Here is a 26,212-nt window from a genome sequence, read left to right as displayed (position 1 = left end):
CGCCTGCTGCCAAGACCGAGGTAGAGAGAAGAGCCAAAAAGCATTTCTCCTTTTTTTTTTTTCCTCTCTCTCTTTTAAACCGGGCGAGAATGAGTCTGCAGCAACCCTGTTGGTGCAAAATAAATAAATAAAGCAACCAGGGAGGGCTGCAGCAGTCGCCACTACAGGCTGGCAGTGGAGGGGAGGGAGCGCAGGGGGAGGCTTGGAGCCCCAGGGGTGGGAGGGTTGGCAGCTCCACAGTCTCTCGGACATCCTGACTCCCCCAGGAGCTCTGGGGCCGGCCAGGCATTCTCCATAGGGTTGTCTTTCAGTCTCCCAAATGCTGGGCGATTCTGTGCCACCTCTCATTCTAAATGTCCCCTGTGGGTATCATTTGTGGGGAAAGTTCTCAGTCCAGAATGCCTGCTCTGGTGCTTAGTCTGAGATTGCTTCAGTGGGGGAGGGGGGGCGTTCCTGATAGTCAGCTCCCTCACCTCTATGGGGGACGGCTCAGGGTGGGGGGCTAGCATCCTTACAATGTTGATGGCTGCCTGGGCTAGGAACCTGGGTCCTCATGCAGAATGAGATTTCAGAGCAGCACTAGGATAACCTTCATTAAGGCTCCTCCCACCTGGCACACACACCTCTTGCCTTTGAAATCATTTTATAAAGAATGGCACAGGTTGGAGTTTATGTTTACACTCCCCTGAGAGAAAAAAAAGAAAAAAACCAAACCCCCTGACCACCTGCTGTTTCCCTCCAAGCAGGGAACACAGCTGTTTATAAAACCAAGAGAAGTTCTCGGGCAAGATCACGGTCTTCTCCACCTTGCTGGACCCAGCGGTATCCACGGAGAGAGTGCTGGAATTGCATCTGCTTCCTTTCTCATAACAAGAGCAGGGCTGCAGGGTGGGGACCAGACAACTAGTACTCCAAGGGTCTGTTCTTGGCCCTGTGACTGATCAGTGTCCAGCTACCTCTTCTTTTAGGATTTCTTGCAACCGAAGACAGCTGGGGCTGGCATAGAGTTTGGGCCGCCCCTGGCCTAAGACTGGGGAACTAGAGCACCAGGTGAAATGTTCTGGGGTCCCTCAGGATTGGGACTCTTCCCTGGGGCCGCTAAGCTCCTCTGAGCTGTGACCTCAAGGGAGACAGATTGTGTCAGATTAAATGTGTCTACAGAGCCACATGACTGCAGGTTGAGTGTGTGAGTATGTTTCACCTGTCTGTGGATGTGTGTCTCTGACAGATTTGGGTAATCCCTAAAGTCTATTTTTAAAGTGCACAAAAGAAGTCTGAGTTCTAACTGTCTATCTGTGATGTTCTTGGTCTTCATCATACCCTATCCCTATATCCAAAGCCCATAAAATTATCATCCCCAGCCCCTCCCTTACTCCCATCCGATCCTTACCCTTCACATATCCAGTTTTTTTTTTTTTTTTTTTCAAGACCCCCGAGTGCCTAACCATTTCCTTGCTGAGCTGGGAGGAGGGGTCAGGCAGAAAACCTGGTGATGCAGATTCGTGTTATATGCAGGTCCTTCTGGGCTCCGGCCGCCAGTCTCCAAGCTTGTGGCACCACCCCAGCCAAAGCCCCCAGGGAAGTGCAATGAGGTATTTCAAAGTCCTATTCTTAGCTTCGGAGTCCAGAGTTGAGTTCCATTCATCCAGGGTGTCCTGGAACCCCTTATTGTCCTGAGGATACCTAGGTCCTCCGAGAGGTCCTTGTATCCCACCCCAGGCCTCCCAGAAGCTGGGGGTGACAGGGCATGGGAAAGGAGTCCGGACAAAGCTGAGGCTGGGGACGGAGTCCCTCAATCCCGACCCTCTGGCTCTTGGCCTGCTGCCAGGCAGACCGGTGGGCTGAAACCCAGTCTCAGCGTTTGTTTACCCATCCCCCCATACAGTCAGAGACCACCCTCCAGGGGCCACAGGAAAGGAAAAGACCAAGGGAAAGGTGAGCCAGCAGGCTCTAGGGAAGAGAACGGAGTCCCTCCTCCAGATCACTTGGACAGGCCCTCGGGTGACTCGATTTCAGTGCTGAAGAGTTCCTTGTAGAGTGGAGGGAAAGCAGCTTGGACCACGATAGGGTGGAGATGCTGGAAGGTTTGCAGCTTTTCCACGTGCTGGCTACACAGGCTCCGCAGCTTCCCCTTGGGTGGCAGCTGGAGGTGGGTTCATGGGAAGAAGGGTGAGTACTGCAGCTCTGTCCCCAGGTCAGAGAAGTCCTCCCATCCTTCCTGGGCTGGGATAACCCTCTGTACTCCCTCCCTGCACACTCAGCACTTGGGGGTCAGCCAGATCCCATTGGTAGGGGTAGGTCTGTATTCAAAGAACTGGAAGCACGCGAGAACCGCAGTGGGACAGGAACATGTTTTCTGGCTGAACCCCCAAATGGTGTTCCTGCTACTCCTTAAATGAGCCCTGTTCAGGACTCTCTCACTCTCTTATGCTTTTTAAAAAAATCTTTTTGCCACGCCATGTGGCATGTGGGATCTTAATTCCCTGACCAGGGATTGAACCCATGCCCTCTGCACTGGAAGCATGACATCTTAATCGCTGGACCATCAGGGAAGTCCCATGCTTTTATAATAGTGAAAGTCTGTGACTCTCTTACACACTGTTAGGCGCCTGTTTGCCTTCGTTGATGCTGTTCCCCTTACCTGGAATGCCTTTTCAATTCTTCTGTGCTTGGCTAATTCTAGCACCTTCAGTGTTACCTCCTCTAGGACTATTTCCCTGGATTAAGGGTCCCTTCCTTTGGGCTTCCCTCTGTGTAGCACTTAAATCCCATTTTAGGAAAATGATCCAATTTGTCTACCTCTCCAGCCTAGATTTAAGCTCCTCGAGTCTCTCTCCCTCCCTCTCCTCCCTACTCTCTCTGTATCCTCTGTACCTATCTTACTGCTTGCACATGGCAAATGCTCAATAACTGTTTCTTTGGACTAAGCATTTTCCAAACAGATACCCAACACTGCAAATAGTAAATCAACATTGCCAGCACTCAGCCAGTGGAGGGGAATGAAAAAGGCCCAGAGACCTGTGAGGAGACAGAGGCAGAGAGACCTCACTGGAGAAAGACTGAGAAAACCATTTCTCTTCTGCAATTTCCTGTATCACCAAGTGAGGCTTAAAAGCACCTCTCACCAGCCACCATCCCTTTCTCCCCAGGTTAGGTATCTAGGAAAGGGACAGTCAGGGAAGAGCAGGCAGCATGGGATCCCTTGATACCTCTTAAATTCATCCTCTTCTCATTCCTCCTGCTTTATCTTGCATTTGTTTGGGCTATTGCAACATTCTTTCATTCATTTCATTCATTCTCATTATGTGTGTTGAGAACCTTTTGGCTAGGCACTGTGATGGGCTGTGGTGATGCATCAGTGAATAAAATAAAATCTCTACCTTTATTAACTGTATATTCTAGTGAGGGAGCCAGAAAATAAATATTAGAAAACTTCAGAAAGCTTTTTGGATGGGGTGGTCTGGGAAAAGCTCTCCAGAATAAAGGGATGGAGCAGGTTGTTTGGAAAACGAGGGGAAGAAGCATCCAGGCACCTGGGGCAGCAGGTGCAAAAGCCCTGAGAAGCAACTTGATGTGTTCAAGGAATAGCAAGGAGGCCAGTGCTGCTGGAATGGGTGACTGAGAGGGCAGTGGAAGGAGAAGAGGTAAGAAAAGAAGTCGGGGGTCATGCCATGAGGCCAGCTGGCCACGACAGAGACTCTGGCTTTGATTATCAGCACGGTGGCAGCTACAGGAGCACTGAGGAGTGCCGTGTGGCTGCAGTGAGACAGACAGGGTCCAGCTGGAGGCCTCTCTAATGGTTCAAGTGAGCGCTGACAGCAAGAGGGTGACGGTGGGGAGGCAATGCATTCCGAAGGTGGATTCCACCAGATTTGCTTTCCAACTGCCCTCCCAGCTGGTGCTCCTCCTGAACTATTCTACCAGACTTGAGGTTCATGTAGGGCAGAGACTGTCATTTAAGTCATTTCTGTATTCTCAGCACCCAGCACAGTGCCTGGCACACAGCAAGGGTCCATTGCTTGAACCATTCCATAAATGGTCCCCTTACATTGGTTCCAAATTAAATTGCCTAAAAAATAGCTCTGATGATATCATTCCTCTAGCCTTTGGTGCTCTCCATTGCCTGGAAATAAAGTCTTAATTCTTTAATATGGCATTGAAAGTCCTCTCTGATTTGCTCCCTGACCTAATTTTTAAGGTTGTCTTCTGCTACTTTCCTGCCCCCATCAATCTATCCCAGCTTCCAATCTTAGCATGTAGTCAAAATGTTCCACCAACTATTCTCCATATACGCATTGTCTTGCCTCCTTATTTTTGCTCATATTGTTCCCTAAGCCTGGAATGCCTACCCCACCCCTCAATGCCTGTTAAAATAAATATTTCATGGCCTAGTTTAAATGCCACCTTCACTAGGAAGCATTTACGATCCTCTCCTTTTGCCCTCAAGTTATTTTTAATCCCTATTCCATGCTGTCACATTTCCCCAATATTTCTCATTGTAGTAATATGTCAGGGGCACAGAGATGCAGTAGAAAGAGCCCCGGGACTTGCATTTATCACCCACGATTGTGTAAACTTGAACAAGTCATTCAGGTCTTGTTATCACTACAGGGAGATTTTAACATCTCTCTTACTGACTGAGTTGTCACAAAGATGAGTATATCTGGGAAAGCACGTTGTTAATCACATTATTATTTTATCCCATATCACATCCTATTCAGCGTTAGTCATTGGTATACAAATCTCTTCTTCACAGCAGGTTAAAAACTCTTGGTGGGGGTAAGGACGGCATCTCTGTATCTTTCCACTCACAGTACAAGCAGGTGCTGGTAAGCGGTGGCTCTATTAAACTGAATTGTTCCCTGGAGGTCCCTCCCAATTTCAGGCTCCCTAACTTTTCATCTGTACCCACACAGAAGTGGCTGCTCAGTCCCCGTGTCCTGTGCTGTTACAAGCTCTCTCGTCCAACTTAGCTCTCAGGCACTTCCTCCTCTGGACCCTCAGACCCTGGTCCTTGCAAACCCTGAGGTCACAGATCTGGCGCCGGGCCTGACCTCCTCTGTCCCAGGGACTGCTCCTACCTTTGCCAGGATGCCTTGGCGATGAGTCTTGCAGAGATGATGATGAAAGGCCAGCTCCAGATTGCACTGCAGCTGTTCTACTTTTCTTTTCTCTTGGAGCCCTGGCCGGTCTGAAGGAGGGGATGGGACCACAGCAAAAACAAGAAAGAACATGGACATTAACTTCCCCCAAAGGGTGTGTCATTCTGGACATCTGTGCTGAACAGAGATCTTCTTAGCTGAGTGAGAGACAGTGTAGGGGGTGTGGGTGTGTATTGTTTTGGAGTTGGTAAGCTGTGGGGGTCTCGGGTAGCTCTCTATAAGGAAAACTGGGGAGAGATGAAAGAGATGAGACATTCTGATCTCCCCATTCCAGGCTGCCTTCTCCCTGGTACCTGATATTTCACATAGCTAATTCAGTGCTCTCCACTAAAACTCTGCTGTGTGGAAGAAAAGATCTCCCCCTTCACCCTGACTTGGTAAAGATGGTCCCAGAGAGGAGATGGGCCTTGTGCAGCCACCTAGGTCAGCACTGGGGCTTCTACAGCAGTCTGTGGCTAACTTCAAGAGACAAACCACTTTTGTCCTGACTCCATAAAATAACCAGAAGTCCTCTTTTCAGTCTTTATTTCCAGGTCAAGGGGCATGTTTCAGTCTCTACTCATTGGTAGAGCCAGTGGACTGATAACTTGGTCTCCAAACTCAGGTTAGTAGCACAACCCACTTCCCCAGGTTCTCAGAATCCTTGGCATTCAGCTGGCTCACCCAGCCCACTCCATTCTGTGGAGTGGACATCCAGAGTCCTGCCCTGATGGCAGGTAGCCTTTTGTTTTTATTTTTGGCTCTGTCCTAGGACTTGTGGGATCTTAGTTTGCCCACCAGGGGCTGAACCCGCACCCTCAGCAGTGAAAGCGTGGAGTCCTAACCACTGGGCCGCCAGGGTATTCCCGATGGCTTGTTGCCTTAAAATGAGTTCACACAGAGCAGCGATTCTCAAGCTTGGTGGCACGTTACAATAACCTACGAGAGGCTGTGAAAAATTCTGGTGTTCCGACTGCACCTGAGATCCATGACGTCAGAATCACAGCATTCATTTTTTAAAGCTCCACAGGTGATTCCAGTGTGGAGCCACAGTGGAATCCCTGGCAGGGACTCACATGCAGCCTCATTGCTCTCAGGGAAGTGGCTCACTTCCTCTCTTCCTCATGTCTCCCCACTTCTCCAGCCCCACCTGCACGTCTCTCTTCCTTTTCTCAGGCTCCTCTGGATCTTTATTTTGACTCATCTTATTTTACAGCAACATTGGGTGGGCTTATTCTGCTTTATAAATACCTTCCCAGATTTAACCACAGCCAAGGTCCACACCCTTCAGTATCCGTCATGCCCCCACCGCCTGCCTGTGGGTTGCAATTTCCTCCTCCAGGGGATCTTCCCGACCCAGGGATGGAAACACACATGTCTTATGTCGCCTGCACTGGTGGGCGGGTTCTTTTCCACCAGTGCCACCTGCGAAGGCCGTTTGAGCACAGCACACAAGGTCCAGACTCTTCAGTACCTTTTGTGCCCCCACCGCCTGACTGTCCTTTGCCCAAGCCCAGTGACACTCACTGGCATTGATGAGGACGAGGGCTGTGTAGAGGGCGATCTCGTCCTCTGAAAAGCGCAAGGCACTCAGGGAGCGGGAGAAGTCAAAGATGGAGCTGATGAGTTCACTGCAGCCTGGGAGGGTGGAAACAAAATAGTGAGCAAGGTGGCTGAGGCCATGGTGCCCAAGGACACCCACCCCCTTGGTGTCTGGAGCAGAGCGGGCAATCTGTCCTGAAAAGAGGACGCCCTGGGTCTGGAAGCCTCGGATGGGGTTGGCCTCGGACTCCTCTTGCTCATCTCCCCCTGCCCCTCACCCAAGGCTCGGAACAGCTCCACGCCACCGTATTTGCCTTCAAAAAAGACTGTGTCATTGTCAGCGTTGTAGGCCCGGCACATCCTGACCAGCACCACTTCCATGGCTCCTGGGGAGTGGGGAGAAATGCAGGCGCGTTGTCACACAGAGCCAGGAATCTGTCTCTGTCTCCCTTCAGTGTCCTGGGTCCCTAAGGCACCTCCCTCCACACAGCCCCGCCCATTCCACACTGGTGCCCCCTACCCCGCAGCCCACCCGCTCTCCCTGGGCACCTGCTTTGAGTAGCACGATCTGGTCGTTCTGGCAGAGCTCCATAAAGCCCGGGAGCCTCTTAGCGAACTCCACCACATACTGAATGGCCTCGGTGAGTCGGTGGGCACAGCGTCCCCACATCTCCCACATCGACTGCAGAGGAGGAGGGAGGTCCCACTGGAGCTGTCTTTTAGGACCCCCGGGACCCCACTGATGCCCTGGGAGCCCAGACAAAACGGCAAGTACCCCCCACGTTCTCAGCACTTGTGTTTTTAGCCTGTTCTTAGCACAATGCACTTTGGGGCCCAGTGGATCTAAATTTGCCTTTGGCTCCACTACCTTGTGGCGTGGAGTACGTCTACGAACTCCTCTGTGCTCACTTTCTCAGTCCATTAAAAGCAGGAGTGGCAGCCTCATAGGGTGGTTGTTGTAAGGGTCAAGGGTAATTTATGTAAAGTGTTCAGCACAGTGCCTGGCAGAGAAAGAGTGTTGAAACAGATGCTAATGAGAAGTCTGACTACTGTTGATAGAGGAGGAGGAAGGAGAGTATGCTGAGGTCTGTACTTCTAGGTCTGGGTGGTGAAGGACATAGGGTGTGTGTGTGTATATGTGTGTGTGTGTTACTCATTGGTGTTCAACTCTTTGTGACCCCATGGACTACAGCCCTCCAGCCTCTTCTGTCCATGGGATCAAAAATACTGGAGTAGGTTGCCATTGCCTTCTCCAGGGGATTTTTCTGACCCAGGGATCGAACCCAGGTCTCCCCCATTGCAGGCAAATTCTTTACCGATGAAGACCAGGTAAAACAACCATAGGCAGGAGCTAAGGAGAAGCTCTCACCCATCTGCTAGGGTGCGTACTTAAAAGCAGGTGCACACTGTGTCTCTCTGGGATACCCTGCCTCGGCCCAGCCCACTCATGTGTGCAGGTTGCTGTCTCTGGACTCCCTGGGTAGTGGCAGGAGTCTTTCCTCCCCGGCGCGGTGTCCTGGCCTCACCTTCCTCTGGTAGCCAGCCACCTCCTCTCGTGAGAAGATATTGGAGCGCTGACGGAGCAGGTCCTCCAGCCGCAGCTGACACGTGTCCCGGTAGGACTTGCAAACGTTCTGCACCAGGTGCTCTGGGGTCAAGGGAGGAAGGCAGAGGTTCCATCTCAGCCAGCTCCTACCTTTCGCATACCAAGGGCGCTCCTCTGCCTGGCCTAGACCTGCTCTGCCTCCCCCTAGACCCTTGTGTATGCTTGGTTTACATGTGATGCTGACTAGGGCCCCCCACTCCATTTTTTTTCCCGCACTGCACAGTATGTGGGATCTTAGTTCCCTGACCAGGGATAGAATCCATGTCCCTGCAGTGGAAACGTGGACTTTTAACCACCAGGGAAGTCCCACAGGGCCCCTTTCTTGAAAGCTCCTCCCTCATCTTTCTACACTCTCCGCCTCCCCAGCTGCTTACCAATCTCCGTCAGGGAAGCATAAGGCACCTCTGGGGTGCTGCGGAAACTGGGGGTGAAGTAGCTGTCCAGGCCCCGTCCTGGCTCCCCAAGCCCAGGACGCCTGGGGTCCTCAGAGTGAAGTCCACCCCTGTCTGGGGCCAGCTGGCTGCCTATGCCATAGAAGTTCTCCCTGCCCTCAGCCTTGCCCCGCTCAGGGCTGTATTCCAGGTGGTACGAGGCCCCGTTGAGCCCGGTCTTGGCCAGGCTGTTGGAGTAGGAGGGCCCACAGCCTGGAGCCCTCAGGAGACTAGGGGGACAGGCTGAGGCCTCTGGCAGGTCAGGCGAGGAGCCCAGGGGTAGCTGCCCATCCGGGAGCCCCAAGGTGCAGGCGAGGGTGTCTGCTCCTTGGGCTCCCATGGGAGGGGTCTTGGCCGCTTGTTCCCGTTGCTGCTGTTGCCGCTGCTGCAGCTGTTTCTGCACCTCTGCATGCAGGCTGTCCCTTTGCTTCTTGGACATGCGGCCAAACTTGACAGCTGAAAGAGGTCGGGGGATCAGGAGTTTTGGAGGCGGGAGGACATGGCACAGGGCAGAGTCAATAGGCATTGTGACCATTACAGGATTAACTTGCTGCTCCTTGAAGAGCTCACTCCGAGCAGAGCTTCTCCAGTCTGGCCCGGGAGCTTGCCTTCCAGGCATTTCTGTTCAAGACCCACTCCTGCCGACTCCTGTCTGCTTCTGGGCTCTGTTCAGCCCAGATGTATCAGCAGACGTATCAGTCTTCTGAGCAAACTCTCCCTGCTTGAAACCAGCTTGGACTAAATGGCAGAATTTGAGCAATGAGTCTGGGCTGAGGAGCCCGGCCTCCTGCTATGGGGCTGGGGATGGCTGGGGAGGGAGCCTCAAGCTGTATCGGGGTCACCTCGCCCAATCTAGGAGGGTCGGGAGGAAGAGGAGAGCCGAGAACACAGGTCTCCCTGTGGTCAGGCCTACAGGCTCCCTGGTGACCTAGATACTCACCACAGCCCAACCCAGGCTCCGCGGCTTGTTTCTGAACATCCTCTTCTGCTCTCTCTTTCCTGCCTTTTCACTCGCCCCACCGCCCCTCCCAGGTGTGGGGGCACAGCCCCTCACCCCGCCTGCCCCTTTGCAACCCTGCGTGTTTCCTTTCACTTTGTTATTTTGGGCGCTGAAAAGTGCTGACAGGCTCCTTCTGGCTCCCCATCACCTCATGCCTCCCCCAGCCCCACCCTGGGCTCCTTCTGTGGTGTTGGAGGGGGGAGCAGTTTGGGGGCTGCCAAGGGGGCAGTGGCTGAGAAAGGGAGAAAGGCACCAGGAACAGCCGCCCTTGTGAACCTCAGCCTTCCGGGCTGTTCTCAGGGTGATTGTGGTCCCATTCATAGTCACAGCCCTTTGTCCCAAGCTGGAGATAGGGGTACGGGGAGCCAGGTGGAGTTGGAGCAAGGGGGCAGCTGGGGAAAGATGTGGACTGTGGATGGGGATGGGATCTGGGCTGGAGGCGAGTCGGGTGAGGAGAGTCCCTCCCAAGGAAGGGGAAAAGGGCCTAGGAGTTTGAGGAAACAAGGGTTGTTGTTGCAGAGCCTGAAGCTGGGGACTGTGAAGACCTTTGATGAGGGCAGCCTGCCCACCGCCACGCTGGACAGTGGAAGAGACCAGAGCCTGCCAGAGGGAAGTTTGGAGGGCGGAGACCCGGAAGGCTGCTGAACCCCGGTCTGGTGCCGCTGAACCCGTCTGGTCAGGCCGCCGCTCTGGCGACTGAAGCCCTGGGGGGCTGCCCACTCGGCCTCACCATCTCGGGACATGCCCAGGGCCAGGCACTTCTGCAGGCGGCAGTGCTGGCATCGGTTGCGGCTCGTGCGGTCGATGGGGCAGTTCTGCTGGCGGGTGCAGGAGTAGGCCACGTTGCACTGCTGGCTCCGGCGGAAGAAGCCCTGGGGAAGGCAGGTGAAGACCATGGCTGCTGGCCCTGGCAGGGCCGAGATCAGTCTGAGGACCTCCAGATCGTAGGACCCCTCAGTTTTCTCTCCTCCATTATAATCTGTCCTGCAGTCGCTTCCCAAGTTGAAGACAAGGCCCTCTGGCACAGGGCTCTCCAGGCAAGGCGCCACCGGGCAGCTCCCTAGCCGTCTCAGGAGACCAGCCCTGCAGGCAGTACGGAGGCTGCCGAGCCCCCTCTCCTATCCTCTGAAGAGACTGTGTATGAGCGAGCACTCACCTTGCACCCCTCACAGGTGATAACCCCGTAGTGGATCCCAGATGACTTGTCCCCACAGATTTTACACGGAATCACTTCAATTTGTGCTGGAAGAAGGAAAGAGCAGAGGTGAGCCTGGGAGCCTTCGGTGCAGCCTACCCCAGCACCTGGGAGGCAGATCGAGGGACGTGGTGTATCCTCTGCTGCCCTACCCCAGTCCTCTTGTAAGATGGGAGACCGGGCTTCCCTGGTGGCTCAGTGGTAAAGAACCCACCTGCCAAGCAGGAGACGTGGGTTCAATCCCTGGGTCGGGAAGATCCCCTGGAGATGAAAATGGCAACCCACTCCGGTATTCTTACCCGGAGAATCCCATGGACAGAGGAGCCTGGCGGGCTACAACAACTGAACAACAACAATAAGATGGACGAAGGAGTGAATGCCAAATGCCACTCAGCAAAGGATCTGTGGAGGCTGTTTTAGTTTTGCGGAGTGGCTGGGGTTGTACCAGTTCTATGGGGGCAGAGAAAGCAGCTGCAGAGAGGCCACCTGCTCAGCCCTTCAAGATGAAAAGCTCTAGTTGCCTCCCTCCCGCCTGGGGACCTAGGAGTCCTCACTACTTCACAACACCTGCTTCCCGCCCAGGGGGCTTCCTCTGAGCTGCCCTCCCCACACTGGGGCTTGGCCCCCCAGGGCAGACTGTGGGGCCTGGTGGGAAGATGTGGTGCACCAGGCGGGAGGCACCTGGGGGCCAGGTAGAGCTGCCTGCCATCCTCAGCCGGGCTGTGAAGGCTCAGGGAGGGGCTGTGCGGAGACTGGGGGGCCAAGAGGGCAGGGTCACAGGGTGGGGCCCAGAGAGGGTAGAGAGAAGCCAGATGGAGCCCAGGAAAGTGGGGGCAGCAAGCCAGCTCTTCTGGATGTCTGAGAGCCAGGGAGCGGATCAAACAGAGCTCCCAGGTTCCTGGCCCAGAGCAGAGGGTGGCTGTGTATGGATGCTTACGTGTGTGTACGCGGGCCTCTGCCTCCAGCTGTGTGAGCCCAAATCATGAATGTTAACACTGGCTGGGACTAGAGACCATCGGATCATTCAGACCTCTTTTTTTCCCCTTTACCAAGGAAGGAATAGGCCAGATTAGATCAGATGGTTGGCCCAGGTTCACAAAGCTAGCTTACTCAGGAGCTGGGTCTATCTCCCAGTTCCCCATAGCTTTCCATTCTGCTGATCCATGTCTGTGATTTCAGGGGCACACACATCAGTGGGCATGTTGCCTGCTTGAAGGGGTGCTCGTGTGTGCGCGTGTGTGTGTGTGTGTGTGTACACGAAAGGTATATGTGATTCATGAGGCAACAGGCATAGCTGCTTGAGCCAGTGTGTACACTGTGCATATTTGTGTGTTAGTGTTTGTTGACTGGCTGCCAGGACCCTCCCCCTCTCCCACTAAGCTCATTGTAATCTACCTCCCTGGTGCCTTCGCTGTGGATGGTTACTGGCCCCAGGTCCATTTCTACTTTGCCCCATCCTTGTCAATGCCCACAGCTCCCTGCTAAGTTTCAGGGATGAGCCGCCGGCCTCTCCACCAGCCAATCTTTGGAGGGACTGGGCAGGGATGGGTTCCCTTTCAGGTGTTTTCATCACTCCTAAGGGCATGCGCTTCTCTCCTCTGCCGTTGCTGACCTGCTGCCTCCCCTCTGAGGGAAAATGCCTGGGATGGCTGCTGCTGCTGCTAAGTCGCTTCAGTCGTGTCCGACTCTGTGCGACCCCATAGATGGCAGCCCACCAGGCTCCCCTGTCCCTGGGATTCTCCAGGCAAGAACACTGGAGTGGGTTGCCATTTCCTTCTCCAATGCATGAAAGTGAAAAATGAAGTTGCTCAGTTGTGTCCGACTCTTTGCGACCCCATGGACTGCAGCGCACCAGGCTCCTCCGCCAATGGGATTGTCCAGGCAAGAGTACTGGAGTGGGTTGCCATTGCCTTCTCCTGCCTGGGATGGAGCAGGATGTAAAAGTGGTCTAGGACCACAGCTCCCCCTCATCTCTGATTCCAAGGGTCAGAGGAAGCAGCCGCTGCCTGCAGGGCAAATCCAGTGCTATGAACTCTCTTCTGGCCTAGGCCTGGACTCTGGTTGTGGTGTAGGGCCTGCTGATGTGAGGTGGGGAGGGTGACCATGGCTTGCCCACTGCTCCCCCAAATATTGTTTTTGTTACCCTTAAACCATCATCCCCTCAGGTTAGCCTAGACCCGAGTCAGAGTAAGCAGCTGCCTCTCATGGGGGACAGGGTGTCTGAAATCTGTCCATTAGATCTCGAGTCTCTCCTGACTCGAGTTCTCAGGCAGTCCCACTAGCCTGCCCAGCACCCACCCAATAGGCGGTCCTGATCATCTAGGACAGATGGCAAGAGAACTTTCAGATTCTTTCCAGTAAATTAAGAGCAGATGGGAATGAATGGAGGGAAGAGAGAACAAGGGAGGACTGGATACCTAGAAAAGGGGCAGAGAATGCAGGGACACCTGCACATCTTAGCCACTGGATTCTCTAGGTCTCAGTGCCCTTGTCAGTAAAATCAGGGTCAGCACAGCCTTCGTGGCCGGTGCAGGGGGGTGACGGGTGTTAGCATAGGGGGTACACGGACTCACCCGAGGAAAGTGCTTTGCAGCTGGAAACACTGTGTGCTGGCTGCCATCGAGCACAGCAGTGGGAAGAGAACCCTGAAGGCGTTTGAGGCCCAAGAGAAGTACTTGTCTCCTGTGGAGTCAGCTCTTGCCTCTCCCCCACAAGTTCCCCTCCAGCATTGTGGGATCTCACTCCTCAGTGGCCCTAAGCCCAGAGAGGGCAGAAACCATCGTGGGTCACCCAAAAAGTAAGCGGGAGGGAGACTAGGCCAAGCCACAGTAGGAACTTGGGCTCCAGCCCAGCACTCAACCACAGGCCTCCCTGCCTCTTCCCTTCTCCAAGAGCCACATCCGTGTGCGTGTATGCGCTGACCACACGGCTGACCCAGACACGTCTCTCGGCCCTACCGCCTGACCCACTGCTGGTCCCAGCCCCAGGAACCTCACAACAGTGTCACTGAGACCTTGCCCTTTTCATAGGACGATGTGGCCAGCCACAGACCACCTTCACAAATACCCGTGTTTGGGGGAGACCAGAGTTTGGACCCCAGCCACTGGGCCAGCAACCATAGTCCCACACTCCCCAGCCACAGTCCGAGACAGAGGTACAGAGTGAGACAGGCACACAGGGTCAGGGGTTTTGAGCTGGACCCTCCAGCCTCTCAGCTAGAGAGACCAAGAGATTCGGGACCAGGAGACGACAGAGACAGATGCAGAGATGGAGAGAGAGCCCCGGAAACACAGAAAAAACCCACACTCGTGTCCTGCCCCCATGCCCAAGGCCTGGCCCTGTCAGCATGGTCAGGCCCTCTTATCCTGCTCCTCCCTCCTGGCCCTGCCACCTGTACCCCGGCCATGCCATCTACCCAAAACCTCAAAGAGAAAGTACCGGTGCACACGAGTGTGACTTGTGGAGGAGGGGCGGGGAGAGGACGGGAAGAGGACCGGCAGAGGTGGCGGTGGGGTGAGCTGGAGCTGAAAAACACCTTGAATACCTCACCTTTGCAGCCTCCCCCCATGAGCCCTGTCCCTGAAGCAGTAGCTGGTGGGAACCCAGGTTGGGGAGGGGAGCTGAGTAATCACAGGATTACTCAAGCTGTTTCCCAGGAGCCTGGCCTGCCAGGAACTTACCACCTAAGGGCCTAACAGTGCCAGGAACTAGAACTAAGCAGAGGTCAGGAGCCTCGAGGTCAACCCCTGCAGCATGGCTCCCACAACAGCCCTCACTCTATCTGCCCTTGCCTGCTGCTTCAGGAAGATCTGTGTAGCTCACTGTGGTTCTCTCCCAGTTCAGTTCAGTTCAGTTCAGTCACTCAGTCGTGTCCGACTCTTTGCGACCCCAGGTTCTCTCCCAGGGCCCCTCAATTCCAAGGAGGGAGACGACGTGCCCACATACACATGATACCTCCTGAAACCACCTAGTGATTGCATGACCCTAGACCTCTGAGTCGCCAACAAGATCCCCTAGGGAGCTAGTTAAGATGCAGGTCCCTACTCAGGAAGTCGGAGGGCCCCAGGTTCTGCATTTGAACAAGCTCTTGGTTGGTGCCCAAGCTTGCTGGTCCTCACCCTACATTTCTGAGTAGCAAGAATGTAGTCCCTCTTCCTGCTTCTGCCTCTTGCTGGGGCATAAGGGTGGGGCTGGTGGTCTCCTCCCCAGCTCATTCTTTTATCTGCCAACCGGTGTGACTTCTAAAACTTCATTCCAACACAGTACTAGGAAAAGAAAATGAATCTCTTCTGGACTGCTTTGGAGATTGAAGGATCCCCAGGGAGCCTCCTCTGAGCACCTCCTATGTGGGGAAATACGGTAGAGACAAAGTAGGCTGTCCCCCTCCCTCCAGCCTCCTCTAATCTCACCCTTCTCACAGCTGCAAGATTCATTGATAGCGCTCTTTGAATGCATCCTGAGCTTGGCCCTGTGCCACCTTAGAAAGCCAGCCCTGGGCCCTGTCCAGGTGCCCTATGCCACAGAGAGGAAGTGGTAGGAGCAAAGGAGGGGCTGCAACCCAGGGGGATCTTTCCCCTCAAACCCCAGAACCACCCCAGCTCTGGCAGAGAAAGGTGCAGACAGAGGCACCCTGAGGTCCTCATCTTCCCCTGGTGCTCTATCTGCCCAAGGCTAGGCTTTTCCTCTCGCCTCTTTCTCTCTCTTTTTCTCCAAAGGACATTGATTAAGGATGATGATGACAGGTGGCATCTTCCCAGGTGGCAGAGTGGTCAAGAATCCACCTGCCAATGCAGGAGACACAGGAGACATGGGCTCGATCCCTGGGTCAGGAAGATCCCCTGGAGAAGGAAATGGCAAACTACTGCAGTATTTTTGATCCCATGGACAGAAAAGCCTGGAGGCTACCCACCCCAGTATTCTTGCCTGGGAAATTCCACGGACAGTGGAGCCTGGCAGGCAACAGTTCATGGGGTCGCAAAGAGTCAGACATGACTGAGCAGCTGAGCACACACAAGGATGATAGACATAAGCGTTGGCTGAATTCTTACTCTGTGCCAGGCTTTACATACATTTTTCATTTAATGACCACGATAATCCCGTGAAGTAGGTACTCTTTGTATCGTCCCCATTTTAAGAACGAGAAAACGAGCAGGGGAGAGTGAGTGGCTTGACCAAGGTTGCACAAGCTTGCTGGTCCTCACCAGAAGTGGGAGATCTGGTATGCAAGCCCAGGTCTCTGTAACCTGAAAGCCAGTGTCCCCAACCATTGAGCCTTTCACTCTAGAAGGATGAGACACTCAAATGCACTAGGCAGATTGTGGGTGGGGGCATGTTTACCGGCTGCAGCGGAAGTGCAAAGTGAGGGGGGTGGGCTAGGACCAGAATTCAGGGAGGACACCCATGGAACTAAAGCTGGGCCTCATGTCTAGTCTAAAGATCCAGTCATTATTCCCTCTGTCCCATACCTTCTCCTGTGGTGTCAGCCCCCTCCTGCCTTTAACCATGGTTCGCCCACCCCAGCCGAGCTCCTGATTTAGGACCCCTTGCAGGACCACAGCTCCTCTGGCCTGTGGTCTGGCTTTCAGGTCAGGCATGCTGGCAGGCCTCTTTGCAGAAACCAGTGAGTGAGTGAGTGAGAAAGGACTGTATCTCTTTTCTTAGCTCAGGGGCCCTCACCCCCCAGCTCCAACTCAGTCCCTCTCCCCACAGAGACCACACCTCCGGCCAGGGGATCCCTGTGTACCCCAGCCGGTCACCAGCCTCCCTCCTTTCTCAGCTCTCAGTTCCCGCAGCTTCTGCAAAGTTGGAAACCACGGCGGTGGGCTCCCGCCGCAAAGAGCAGGAAGGGGAGGGCAGGGTGGGGGTCAGAACAGAAGCCGCTGTACCTGGCGAACGCTCCTGTCTGCCCTTAGTGAAAATTTTCTGCTGATACACCCAGGTCCCAGGGCTGAGAAAGTAGTGAAGCTAAAACTCAGGTGGGCGAGGGAGAGTCTGGGGTTTTGAAAAGCTACGAAAGCCAGCCAGCCACCTGAAACCCCCTCCTGGTGCCCCCGCCACCCCCGCAGTCTGGGACAGGAGAAAGGAGGGGAAACAAAAGAATTGAGTGAAAACAACCAGGGGATGGGGGGAGGGGATGAATCACCAGGAGGAAGCAGTAAGGAGCAGGAGCCCAGACGCACCACCAGCGGCCTTCCCGAGGCTCGAGTCTCCTTTCCAGAGGGCCTCTGCTGCTGTGGGAAGGCCAGGGCCCCCAGAAAGACCCAGGCTCTGGCCCTGTGGCCCAGTCCTGCCGCCATCCCTCCTCCTAGATGGATATCTCCATCCTTTCTGAGCCTGGAGTCCCAGGGAGGGGGCAGCTGGAGGAGTGGAGATGAGATCTCAGAAAGGACTAGTCATTGGAGGAGACCCCAGGGCTGCCTCTCTAGGAGAGCTCTCAGCATGGGAAAGTCCCTGTTCCCCGTCTGAATCAGGGGACAGGGGCAGGGGAGCGGGAAGGAGCCCCTGGGAGGGGCAGCCACACCAATACCCATGTTTCTTGGTGATGGGACAGGCTGGGGTGCTCCCACCTTCTAAAGCCCTGAGCTGGAGGTGTTTGGGAGTCCTGTTAGGAATGGGCAGAGAGAAGAAGCCAAAGGTACAACAGCGATTCGAGGAAGGAGGGGGCCCTTTGAATGGCCCTGAGCTCTCTGGGTGAGGTCTGTGGCACCCCGGGACTTGGACTTCTTTCTGGTTGACGGGTCCTCCTCATCATGACCAGACTTGAGGAAGATCAGGGCACAACAAAGACGAGAACGCAACCTCATAGCCCTTGCCCTCACACCTCCCCATCCAGGCCTAACGCCAGGGCCTTATGTCTGTTGGCTCCACTCCAGCCATGCCCCGGAGTGAGCTGACGGGGCCACCCTCCCTCTGGCTGGCTGGGGAGCTCTTCTGGCTAATGGATGTTTCCTCTCTCCTCGGCAGCAGGTCATGATGGCAGAGACCCTATCATTCTTTCGGAGCTTCTGTAAATTCCATCCCTCCCACTTCTGCCTTCCTACACCTGATCTATATTCAGTGTCTCCCCTCTCCTGCCCACCTCCTTTTCTCTCTGTCACCCCCTGGGTCTGTGTGCCTTTCCATCTTGTACACTTCAGTCCTGTCTCAGGCTACACGTTGTAATGTTTTGGCTCTCCTGGTATTTCTCCAGTTGTAGCTCTATCTAGACATCACTCTCTCCCCATGTGTTTCATAGATCTTCTGTCATTTGAGTTTGGCCTCTGCATCTCTCTTTATTTCTTGGTCTGGTTCCTTTCTTCTTCATCTTTTTCTTTTTTTTTTAAATTTACTTGGCTGCACTGGGTCTTAGTTGCAGCATGCAGAATCTTTTATTTTCAACACGTGGGATCTAGTTCCCTTACCAGGGATCGAACCTGGGCCCCCTGCACTGGGAGCACAGAGTCCTAGCCACTGGACCACCAGGGGAGTGCCACTGCTCCGTTTTCTGCTCCTGGTGTGTCTGGACCTTGGTCTTTGTGTGGGTCACAGTTCCAAGCCCCTAGTGCTCTGCCCGCCCCAGAGAAGGTCAGAGGACAGGGAGGTAGCTGGAACTCACGAGGGGCTATGAGGTGCCCAGAGACGTCCAAGTGAGAAGGACCGGGGGCACCAACCCCAGATGGGAGGAGACCCTCTCCAGCCTACCAGCTTGGTGGGGGTGGGTTTGTCACGTAGACCTGCTCTGTTCAGTGTCTCCCCTGTTCAGTCCCGGGCTCTCCTGCCCTCCTGCCAGGCTCTGAAGCACATCCGACCATTGCTTCTTCCCAAGGTGGATTGGCTGATTTGAGACCATTTCTGGGAAGACTAACCTTTGCTGCTACTGGGAAGAAGCCAGAAGGGAAACTGAAGTTTGGGTCTCTTCACCCCTCCTGGCCGCCCCCGCTTGGACGCCTGCACGGGAGTCTCCACCCCAAGTGTGGAGGTGAAGCTCTTTCCTTTCCTTGGCCACCTCTCTGTGTCTCCTCTAAGTTCCCTCCACTACTCTGGGGGATGCTTCACTTGGAGACCACCGCTCTCTGCTTGGTCAGAACGGGAGCTTCTCTGAAGTTAGTTTTGTTTTTAAATTCAGCTTTTTTTAAAATAAGAGAGGGGGGCGCAATGACTTGCCTAAGGACAAGGCTAGTCAGGGACAGAGGTGGCTCAGAAGCTGGTATTTAGACTCAGCCCGTGGGTTTTTCCAGTATAATATGGACTCTCTTTTGTGGGTTGTGGGAAGACCCCCAGTTGAGGCTGGGGGTGCCTCCTGCCTCAGGCCACAGGAGTCCAGGGCTTCCCTTTTCGTCCTTCACCCTATGCTCTGGGAGGTTCTCTGGCTCCCCACATGAGGGCGATTTGCCCACCCTGCTCTGCTGGAAGGCACAGGGACCCCAGACATCTGCCCACCAGCTGTTGGCCCATGGCTTTGGGCCAGGAAGCCAGTAAAGTTGAAGGCTTTTTGCTCTCATCTCTACTGCCTGATCCTACTCATCAAATGGGTGTCTGAACCTGGGATGAGGGGTCTCTCATACACACACACACACACACACACACACACACACCACCCTGGCTGGATTCCACTTGGTCCTCATGATCCTGCAGTGGGCAGGGAGTGTGATGGCTCAGAGGCCTGGATGCTGGGGTTCTGACCCCCTCTGCCAGCTGCCCTGTCTTTACCCTCGCCAACCCGCTGCTTCAGGGCACAGCGGCTCCTCTGGCCTCCTTTCTCACCCTGCCCACAGGTAGTTTGGAGGCGTGGAGGGAAACACTGCAGTGGGTGCCGGGACAGCGAGTTTGGGCTGCCTGTTAATTACCAGCCTCCACCTACTACAGCTGTGTGATCTAGGGGTGAAGCACTGGGCCCCTCTGGGTCTCAGTCTCTTTTTGTAAAACAAGGTGCGGGGCACCTCACCTACTCTGGGAGATCCTTGCCAGAGCCCATGACAGAGGAGTTCCTCAATAGTCCCTTTACTGCAACTGCTCTAAGAGAACCGTTTGAGGAATGAGACTCCACGACTACTCCATCCAACAGATCCTAGCCTTGACCAGGACACACCCTGCCAGGGAAGAGCGCTCGGCTTTTGCCCACACTGTTCCCTCCTTTTCAGAAGGCCGGGGAATGATGATGGGCCCCAGGCTTCCCCGCTCCCAGGAGGCCCATTCACTTACTTCTCATGACTGAGTCCTGGGCTTTGCCGCCTGGGCTCCCTGTCCTTCTCAGCCGGGGTGGTCCAGGGATGGGGTGCAGCTGACAGCAGGGGTAGGGGCCAGGCCCTCTTGGCAGAGCCTCAGTCCGCAGCTCTGCACCTAGCTCTCCCCCAATGCTTCTGGGCCGGGGGGTTTAAGATCTGCACCACACAGGTGGCCGAGTGACAACCCCCCCCAACTCCACCCCCCAACCCCCCCTGGGGTGCAGCGGGTAGGATGACAGGCGCCCCATGTGGCCAATCTGGGCCTGGGGCAGAGTGTGAGGGGCGGGGCAGCCAATCGCAGGGGGCGTTGGAAAATTCCAAAACCACAGGCGACAGCCACACGCGTAAAAGCTGTTTCCACCCGCCAGGGTAGTTCTGGCTGGGGAGCCGGAATGGAGCTCACATGAGCCTGGGGCCAGGTCCTTACTCCCCCTCCCCCCGAGGATCCCCGAGAGCCTGACCCTCTTTGCCAGGTGACTCCAGGGACGGGGCTATTTCTAGAGGTAAGTCACAGAATGTCTGCCTGGGGCCACCTGCGACCCTGTGGACTGCCAACAGCCGTGCTCAGTGAGATGCAGTCTGGGAGGCTGCCCACCACCCACCACGCTCATGCCCTCCCTGCACACGGTACATACCCTGGGCTAGGGCATAAGTGATTATAGTAGCAGCAATAGCCATCAGACAAATGCCACTATCTGTAGGAGGGGTTAGTCGGTCAGAAATTTCCTCAGGAGCAAAACTGCCGAACTTGGAATGAAGATGATGTTAATAATAATGCTTAACCATGTGCCAGAAATGGTTCTTAAGGCTTTATGTGGATGATCTAGTCTTCACAGAAAGCTTTATGTTGTAGGTACCATTATCCCTACTTCAAAGATGAGGACAGTGAGACACAGAGAGGTTAGGTAACTTGTCTGAGGTCACACAGCTAGCAAAGTGGTGGAGTCAGGACTCAAAATCAGGGTGTTTGACCCCAGATTACACTTGAGAAATGGGAAGCTTTCTCTGGTTCAGGTCTGCTTAGGAGGGTCTCCTGCTGTGGGAGTCTCTGTAGAGTTTCTTGGTCTTGGAATCCTTCTCTGGGGTCCATCAACTTCAGAGGCCCTCTCAGCCTCATATCTGCTCTGTGGGCACCTCAGCCTCGGGGTTCCCTCTTCAGGACCCCTTAGTAATCAGGTGCCCCTCTCAGTCTGGGAGTCCCTCTTGGGCATCTCCCTTCCTGGGGTTGTCTTGGAGGCCCCTTTTATGACTGTCTCCACTTCCAGAGCCCACTTTTCAGAGTCTCCGGGCCTGGAGGAGGCATTAATCTTTCCTGGATTATCTGGGCCAAACCTCCTAAGAGGCCTCTGATCTTGCTGGGACTCTAATGGCGCCTGGCACAGGCCTTTCCCCGCTGGCCTTCCTTGGGCACTCAGGAGCTGGCAGTGGGTGGGGGAGGGGCTGTCAGCCCATGTTCTCCTGAGGACCCTCACGGGTGGGGGTGGGGTGGAGGTATGGTTGCACAGGGCCAGGGGGTTGGAAGGGGGTGAGGGGGTGTGGTCCTGGCCGAGGTTTCTGTGGTAAGGGGTTGAGGGTAGGAATGGCGTTTAGCCTCTTCCAGTTCCAGATGCTCCGAAAGTCCCCCTTCTCCCCCCCACCCACATATGGTCCCTGGCCCCCACCTCCCTCAGCTCACCCGCGTCACTCCTTGACCCGCTTTCCTCCCAGGGCCCTGCTCAGCATTTCCGTGGGGCCCTGTGGCTAGGGGCAGGCGAGGCACTGATCAGGATTGTGCTGAGCAAAGCAACCCCCCACTCAGAAGGATGTAGCCTCCTGGTGGCCTCCCAGCCCCTATCTGACCAGCTCAGGGAGGAGGGTGATGCTTGGGCCTTCTGAGATCTCTCTGCTCGGAACAGGGAGCTCTAGGCGATGATGGCAGCAGAAAGAACTGCAGTGAGCTCTCAGGAGGAACTGGTAGGCAGTCCAAGGCAGGGCCATGGAGAAGGGACTCATGCCCTGGAGTGGTCCTCCTCAGTTCAAGGATTCTGAGAAGGCATCCTGGGCCTGGAAGGGCACGTTGATGGGACATGAGCTTTGAGACCAAGGTGCAATGGGTGCATTTTCTGGGGGTGTAGCCTCTCTTATGAAGTAGGAGGACAGATCTGACGAGTTGAGAGTTCCCAAGAGAAGGTATTCCTTGCTGGTATCCATTGGTAAGTCCTTCCTGGGCTCTAATCCCTTCCTCACATGTTGCAGCCTCAGTCTTTCAATGTCCCCAGGACCCAGAGTGTTTCTCTCCATGTGTTTCCTACCAAGATGAAGGCTTTCCTGTTCTCCTGCTCTGCACAGGCTGGCCCCAGGCTTGTTCATGCCTTGGGATGTGTTAACCACAGAGATGCACAGCAAACCTGACTCTGCTGCCACAAAGCCTGGTGCAGGCACCCTGAGTCCCTGAGGCCACCCTGCCTCAGCATCTCCCTGCCTGACCTAGTGATCTCCACCACTGCCCACCCCCCACTGCCCCACCCAGCATCTCCTGTGCCTCTGTCCAGCAGCTCCTTCTCCTTCCTGTGGCTCCCTTTCACTGTGCTCTCCTTACTTCTTTGCGACATTCCCTCGCACTTTTCAGGCTTCTCCCTTATCTCCTCCCTTTGCCCCCCAGTCTTGAGGTTTTATCACTCCTCCTCCTCATCTCCCCATGTCCCTGGTTTTTCAGCTCCACCTCCTTTCAGACCTGGCCACCTCTGCCCGGTTGCTCCAGCTCCGAGCATGCAAGGCATGTGCCTTGCTTTTACATGGACCTCCTGGCGCCCTTGCTGAATTCTTTGCCATCTCTCCACACCCCAGCACCAGTTCCTGCCCCAATCCTCTACTCACAGGTGTGGGTCTTCTTTGCAGCCAGCAGCTCTGTAAGGAGAAGAGAGGGGGTCAGGGCCAAAAGTTGAGGACCACGGAGGATCAAGAGATCCTCCCCAATGCTCAGGCCCTCACCCCTACCCCAGTCCTTCCTGGAAGAACCTGGCGTCTGAGAAGGTGGGACCACCTCCACTGCACTGCTCTCTTCATTCTGCCCTACAGTCATGCAAAGCCTCTTCAAATCCTGAAATGTGCCAGGCTCCTTGCCACTCTGGGACTTCCCCACATTATTCTTTCTGCCTGGAAGGCCCTTCCCTGGCCCCTCCTCAATCTAGACAACTTTTCATCCCCCAAGTTCCCAATCAGGTCTTTTCCCCAGAGAAGCCCTCCCGCCCTTGTGCTGACACACTCAGCTCCAGCAGTTGATTTCCTGGCACTCATCACATCATCTCACCGCTATAACTGTTCATGATCTAAGAAGAGGGAGCTTTCCTGCTAGACAATAAGCCCTATGGAGGCAGGGACTGTGTCTGCCTTGTTCATATTGTTATTTTGTAGTGCCTGCCCCTTAGAGATACACAGTAAATATTCTGCTGGCTGCACAAGCATGCTCAGTCGTGTTCAACTCTGCAACCCTACTACTGTAGCCTGCCAGGCTCCTCTGTCCATGGGACTTTGCTGGCAAGAATATTGGAGTGCGTTGTCATTTTTTCCTCCAGGGGAATCTTCCTGACTCAGGGATCAAACCTGCGTCTCCTGCATCGTCAGGAGAATTCTTTACCACGGAGCCAAGCGGCCAGAGTTAAAACTCTTGGTTGCTTGTTTGTGCCCGCAGCACCTGGGAATTTTGAGGTGTAGGGGTTGAGGGTAGGCTAGTGAGGGTGTTAGAAGGAAGAAGAGAGAGCTTAGAAGGAAGAAGGGAGAGCTGCAAACACAGACATCCCCAGCACACACACTGCCTCCTGCAGGCTCTGGCTCCACTGGCCCCCCAGCCTGCAGAAGAAGCAATGCCTCCTGCTGTGTGTGGCTGGTCCAGGTGAAGAGAAGGCTGTAGGGAGCACAGATGGGTTGATGTGGGAGGGAGGCAGGGAGGCACAGACCTCCAGAGGAGCAGCTGCTGAGGGGGAAGCCTTCAGCTAGAGCCTGGTTGGAGCAGGGAAGAGCATGTCATTCATTCATATGGTTAACTTTTATTAAACACCTACCGAAGGAGTCCCTGTGAAGAAGCTTCCCCTGCCAGACCTTACTGCATTTTGTACATCCACACAGCAGCTCCTCACAGAGCGCAAGGCCAGTTTTCATTTCAGTAAACGCTGCAGGCCTGCCTTAAGCCCCCTGTATTTCCCCTGACCTCTGACTGTGCTCTCCTGTTACTTTTTCCTTCTACTTGCCCAGTGGGCTTCCCTGGTGACTCAGATGGGAAAGAATCCGGGAGACCTGCAATGCCGGAGACCTGGGTTGGATCCCTGGGTTGGATCCCTGGGTTGGGAAGATCGCCTGGAGGAGGGTATAGCTACCCCCTCTAGTATTCTTGCGTGGAGAATCCCCATGGAAGAGGAGCCTGGTGGGCTACAGTTTATGGGGCCGCAAAGAGTCGGACACCACCGAGCGACTAAGCACAGCACTTGTCTAATGCTCAGCATCTTTCCCTTCTGCTCACCCTCCCGGCTCACACACTGTCCCTGTGCCCAGGAGATGCCCCCGTAAGCCAGTTCCTCCACTGGACTGGGTGGGAGTGATGGACTTGAAGGTCTGGGCTCAGCTGGGGTGGGGTAGGGTTGGGGGAGGACTGCGCAGAGAGGGAGTGGCTCCATCCGGCCCCTCCCGCCTGCCGCCAATCCTGCCTGGCCCCACCCAGCTTCCTCCCTGACGTGGCACCCTCTCTCTAGCCTCTAGCCTTGAACCTCATAGCAGGCCTGGGGTGGGGGAGCTCCCCTTGCTTGCCCCGGCAGTGGAGTTCTTCCTCCACCAGGTGGCCCCACCACTTTTTGCCTCAGGGCTCACACCTGACCTAGCATGTGGCCATGGGATCCCGCTGAGCCGTCTCTGAGTTAGACCCTTCGTGCGGCCAAGGACTGCCTGACTCTCCACACCCCCCGGTCCCCCCCTGCTACCCCTGGCCGAGCGTCCCACATTTTCTGCAGAAATGAAACCGCATCCTCCACCCCACACCCTGAGCCAGTGGGGAGCAAAGTGCTGGGGGTGGGCGTGGGCACCGGACAGGGTTCTATTGCTTGCTTCCCTGACCTTTGTCATCTTTAGAGGCAGGACAGCTTCCTCCGTCGCTGAATGAACAGAAGGTGGAGTGGTCGGCCTCGTACTGCTGCCTGGGGTCCCAGCCAGATGAGCAGTGTCTGCCCCTCCTCCCAGGGGGCGCTCTCACTGGAAACCAGACCCTGCCCACATGCTGGCCCTTCCTCCCTCCAGTTTCCCTGACTCTCTTCTCTCCTCTCCTCCCCCAGCCCACCTGTCTCTTCCTTCTTCACGGCTCCCTTTCTTTCCCCTCCATGTGCTTCCTGCTTCTCCTTCCTCTTTCTCTCCTCTGTCTAGTCCCCAGCCCTTCCTCCCATGTCTTCTTCAGTCTCTATCAAGACCTGCCGTGCCTCACCAGCCTACCCTCCCCTGCCAACCCATCTTTCTCTCCTCTCTTCTCTTGCCCCAACCCTCTCACGTCCCGACCAGCCCCTTCCATCTCTCCTCTGCACCTCCTGGGAGCCCCTTCCACCTGCCTGTAAGGCTGCAGGGCCTCTTACCCTGCGAGGCTCGGTGATGTCTCTGTGGGGCCCTGTCCATGGGGCAACTCCCTTGGTGCCGTCCTTGCTGCCCTGGCTGCCCAGGAGGGCAGGGAGCAGGGCCCAGGGGAGGGAAGAGAGAGGAGGAGGGAGCACCTGGCCCGACAGCAGGCAGGGGAAAGGAGTGGCTGGCAGAGCGTCCCGACATCAGGAGGGGACACAGGGAGAGATGGGAGGAACAGAGTCTGGGGCCTTGAGGAGAGACAGAATAGGTGACAGGAAGGGCACTGGCCTTTCTGCATCACCTACTGTGTGCTGGGCCCTTTGCCAGTCACTTTCTGTAAATCCATGATTTTCTCCAGTCCTCCCAGTGTCCACCATGGAGCAAGCATAGTTGCTTCAGATACCTATGTGATGCTCATAAGCTAGATGATGCTCGAAGATAGTCACAACTTGCCCAAGGATTGTACAAGGACAGTAAGTGGTTGAGCTGTGATTTGAACCCAGGTCTTTGTGACTCTAGAATC

The 26,212-nt window shown here is 55.1% G+C and overlaps 1 protein-coding gene across 6 annotated transcripts; it reads right to left on the bottom strand.

Annotated features, from left to right (window-relative positions):
- Positions 1 to 626: 626 nt before the first annotated feature.
- RORC (RAR related orphan receptor C) lies at positions 627 to 25,801 on the bottom strand. Of its 6 annotated transcripts, none has more exons than XM_027533290.1 (11): positions 25,683 to 25,801; positions 22,975 to 23,004; positions 10,877 to 10,962; positions 10,451 to 10,592; positions 8,664 to 9,176; positions 8,210 to 8,331; positions 7,233 to 7,365; positions 6,962 to 7,069; positions 6,669 to 6,779; positions 5,082 to 5,191; positions 627 to 2,143 (listed from the first exon to the last, which is right to left on the bottom strand). In XM_027533290.1, exons 1-11 carry the CDS (start codon positions 25,744 to 25,746, stop codon positions 1,982 to 1,984), a joined length of 1,581 nt encoding a protein of 526 aa, XP_027389091.1. In that variant the 5' UTR covers positions 25,747 to 25,801; the 3' UTR covers positions 627 to 1,981. The 6 variants fall into 6 exon arrangements, with proteins under 6 accessions (XP_027389091.1, XP_027389111.1, XP_027389101.1 ...); XM_027533310.1 differs by having other exon boundaries at positions 6,998 to 7,069; XM_027533300.1 differs by having other exon boundaries at positions 25,707 to 25,791.
- Positions 25,802 to 26,212: the final 411 nt, after the last annotated feature.

The sequence above is a fragment of the Bos indicus x Bos taurus genome, chromosome 3 (genome assembly GCF_003369695.1).
Source record: "Bos indicus x Bos taurus breed Angus x Brahman F1 hybrid chromosome 3, Bos_hybrid_MaternalHap_v2.0, whole genome shotgun sequence".
Taxonomy (NCBI): domain Eukaryota; kingdom Metazoa; phylum Chordata; class Mammalia; order Artiodactyla; family Bovidae; genus Bos; species Bos indicus x Bos taurus.
The sequence above is the reverse complement of the archived record's forward strand: the minus strand, read 5'-3'. Positions and strand labels throughout refer to the sequence as shown.

Bases quoted from the DNA above. Each gene is read 5' to 3' on its own strand.
- RORC (XM_027533290.1), bottom strand. From the start codon at position 25,746: ATGGACAGGGCCCCACAGAGACATCACCGAGCCTCGCAGGGTAAGAGG. The intron at 7,366-8,209 runs GTGAGGCCAGGA...CCTCCTCTGCAG, and splicing joins TGGCTGGCTACCAGAGGAAG to TCGATGTGGGAGATGTGGGG. The intron at 5,192-6,668 runs GTGAGTGTCACT...CCCCTCCTTCAG, and splicing joins CCTCGTCCTCATCAATGCCA to ACCGGCCAGGGCTCCAAGAG.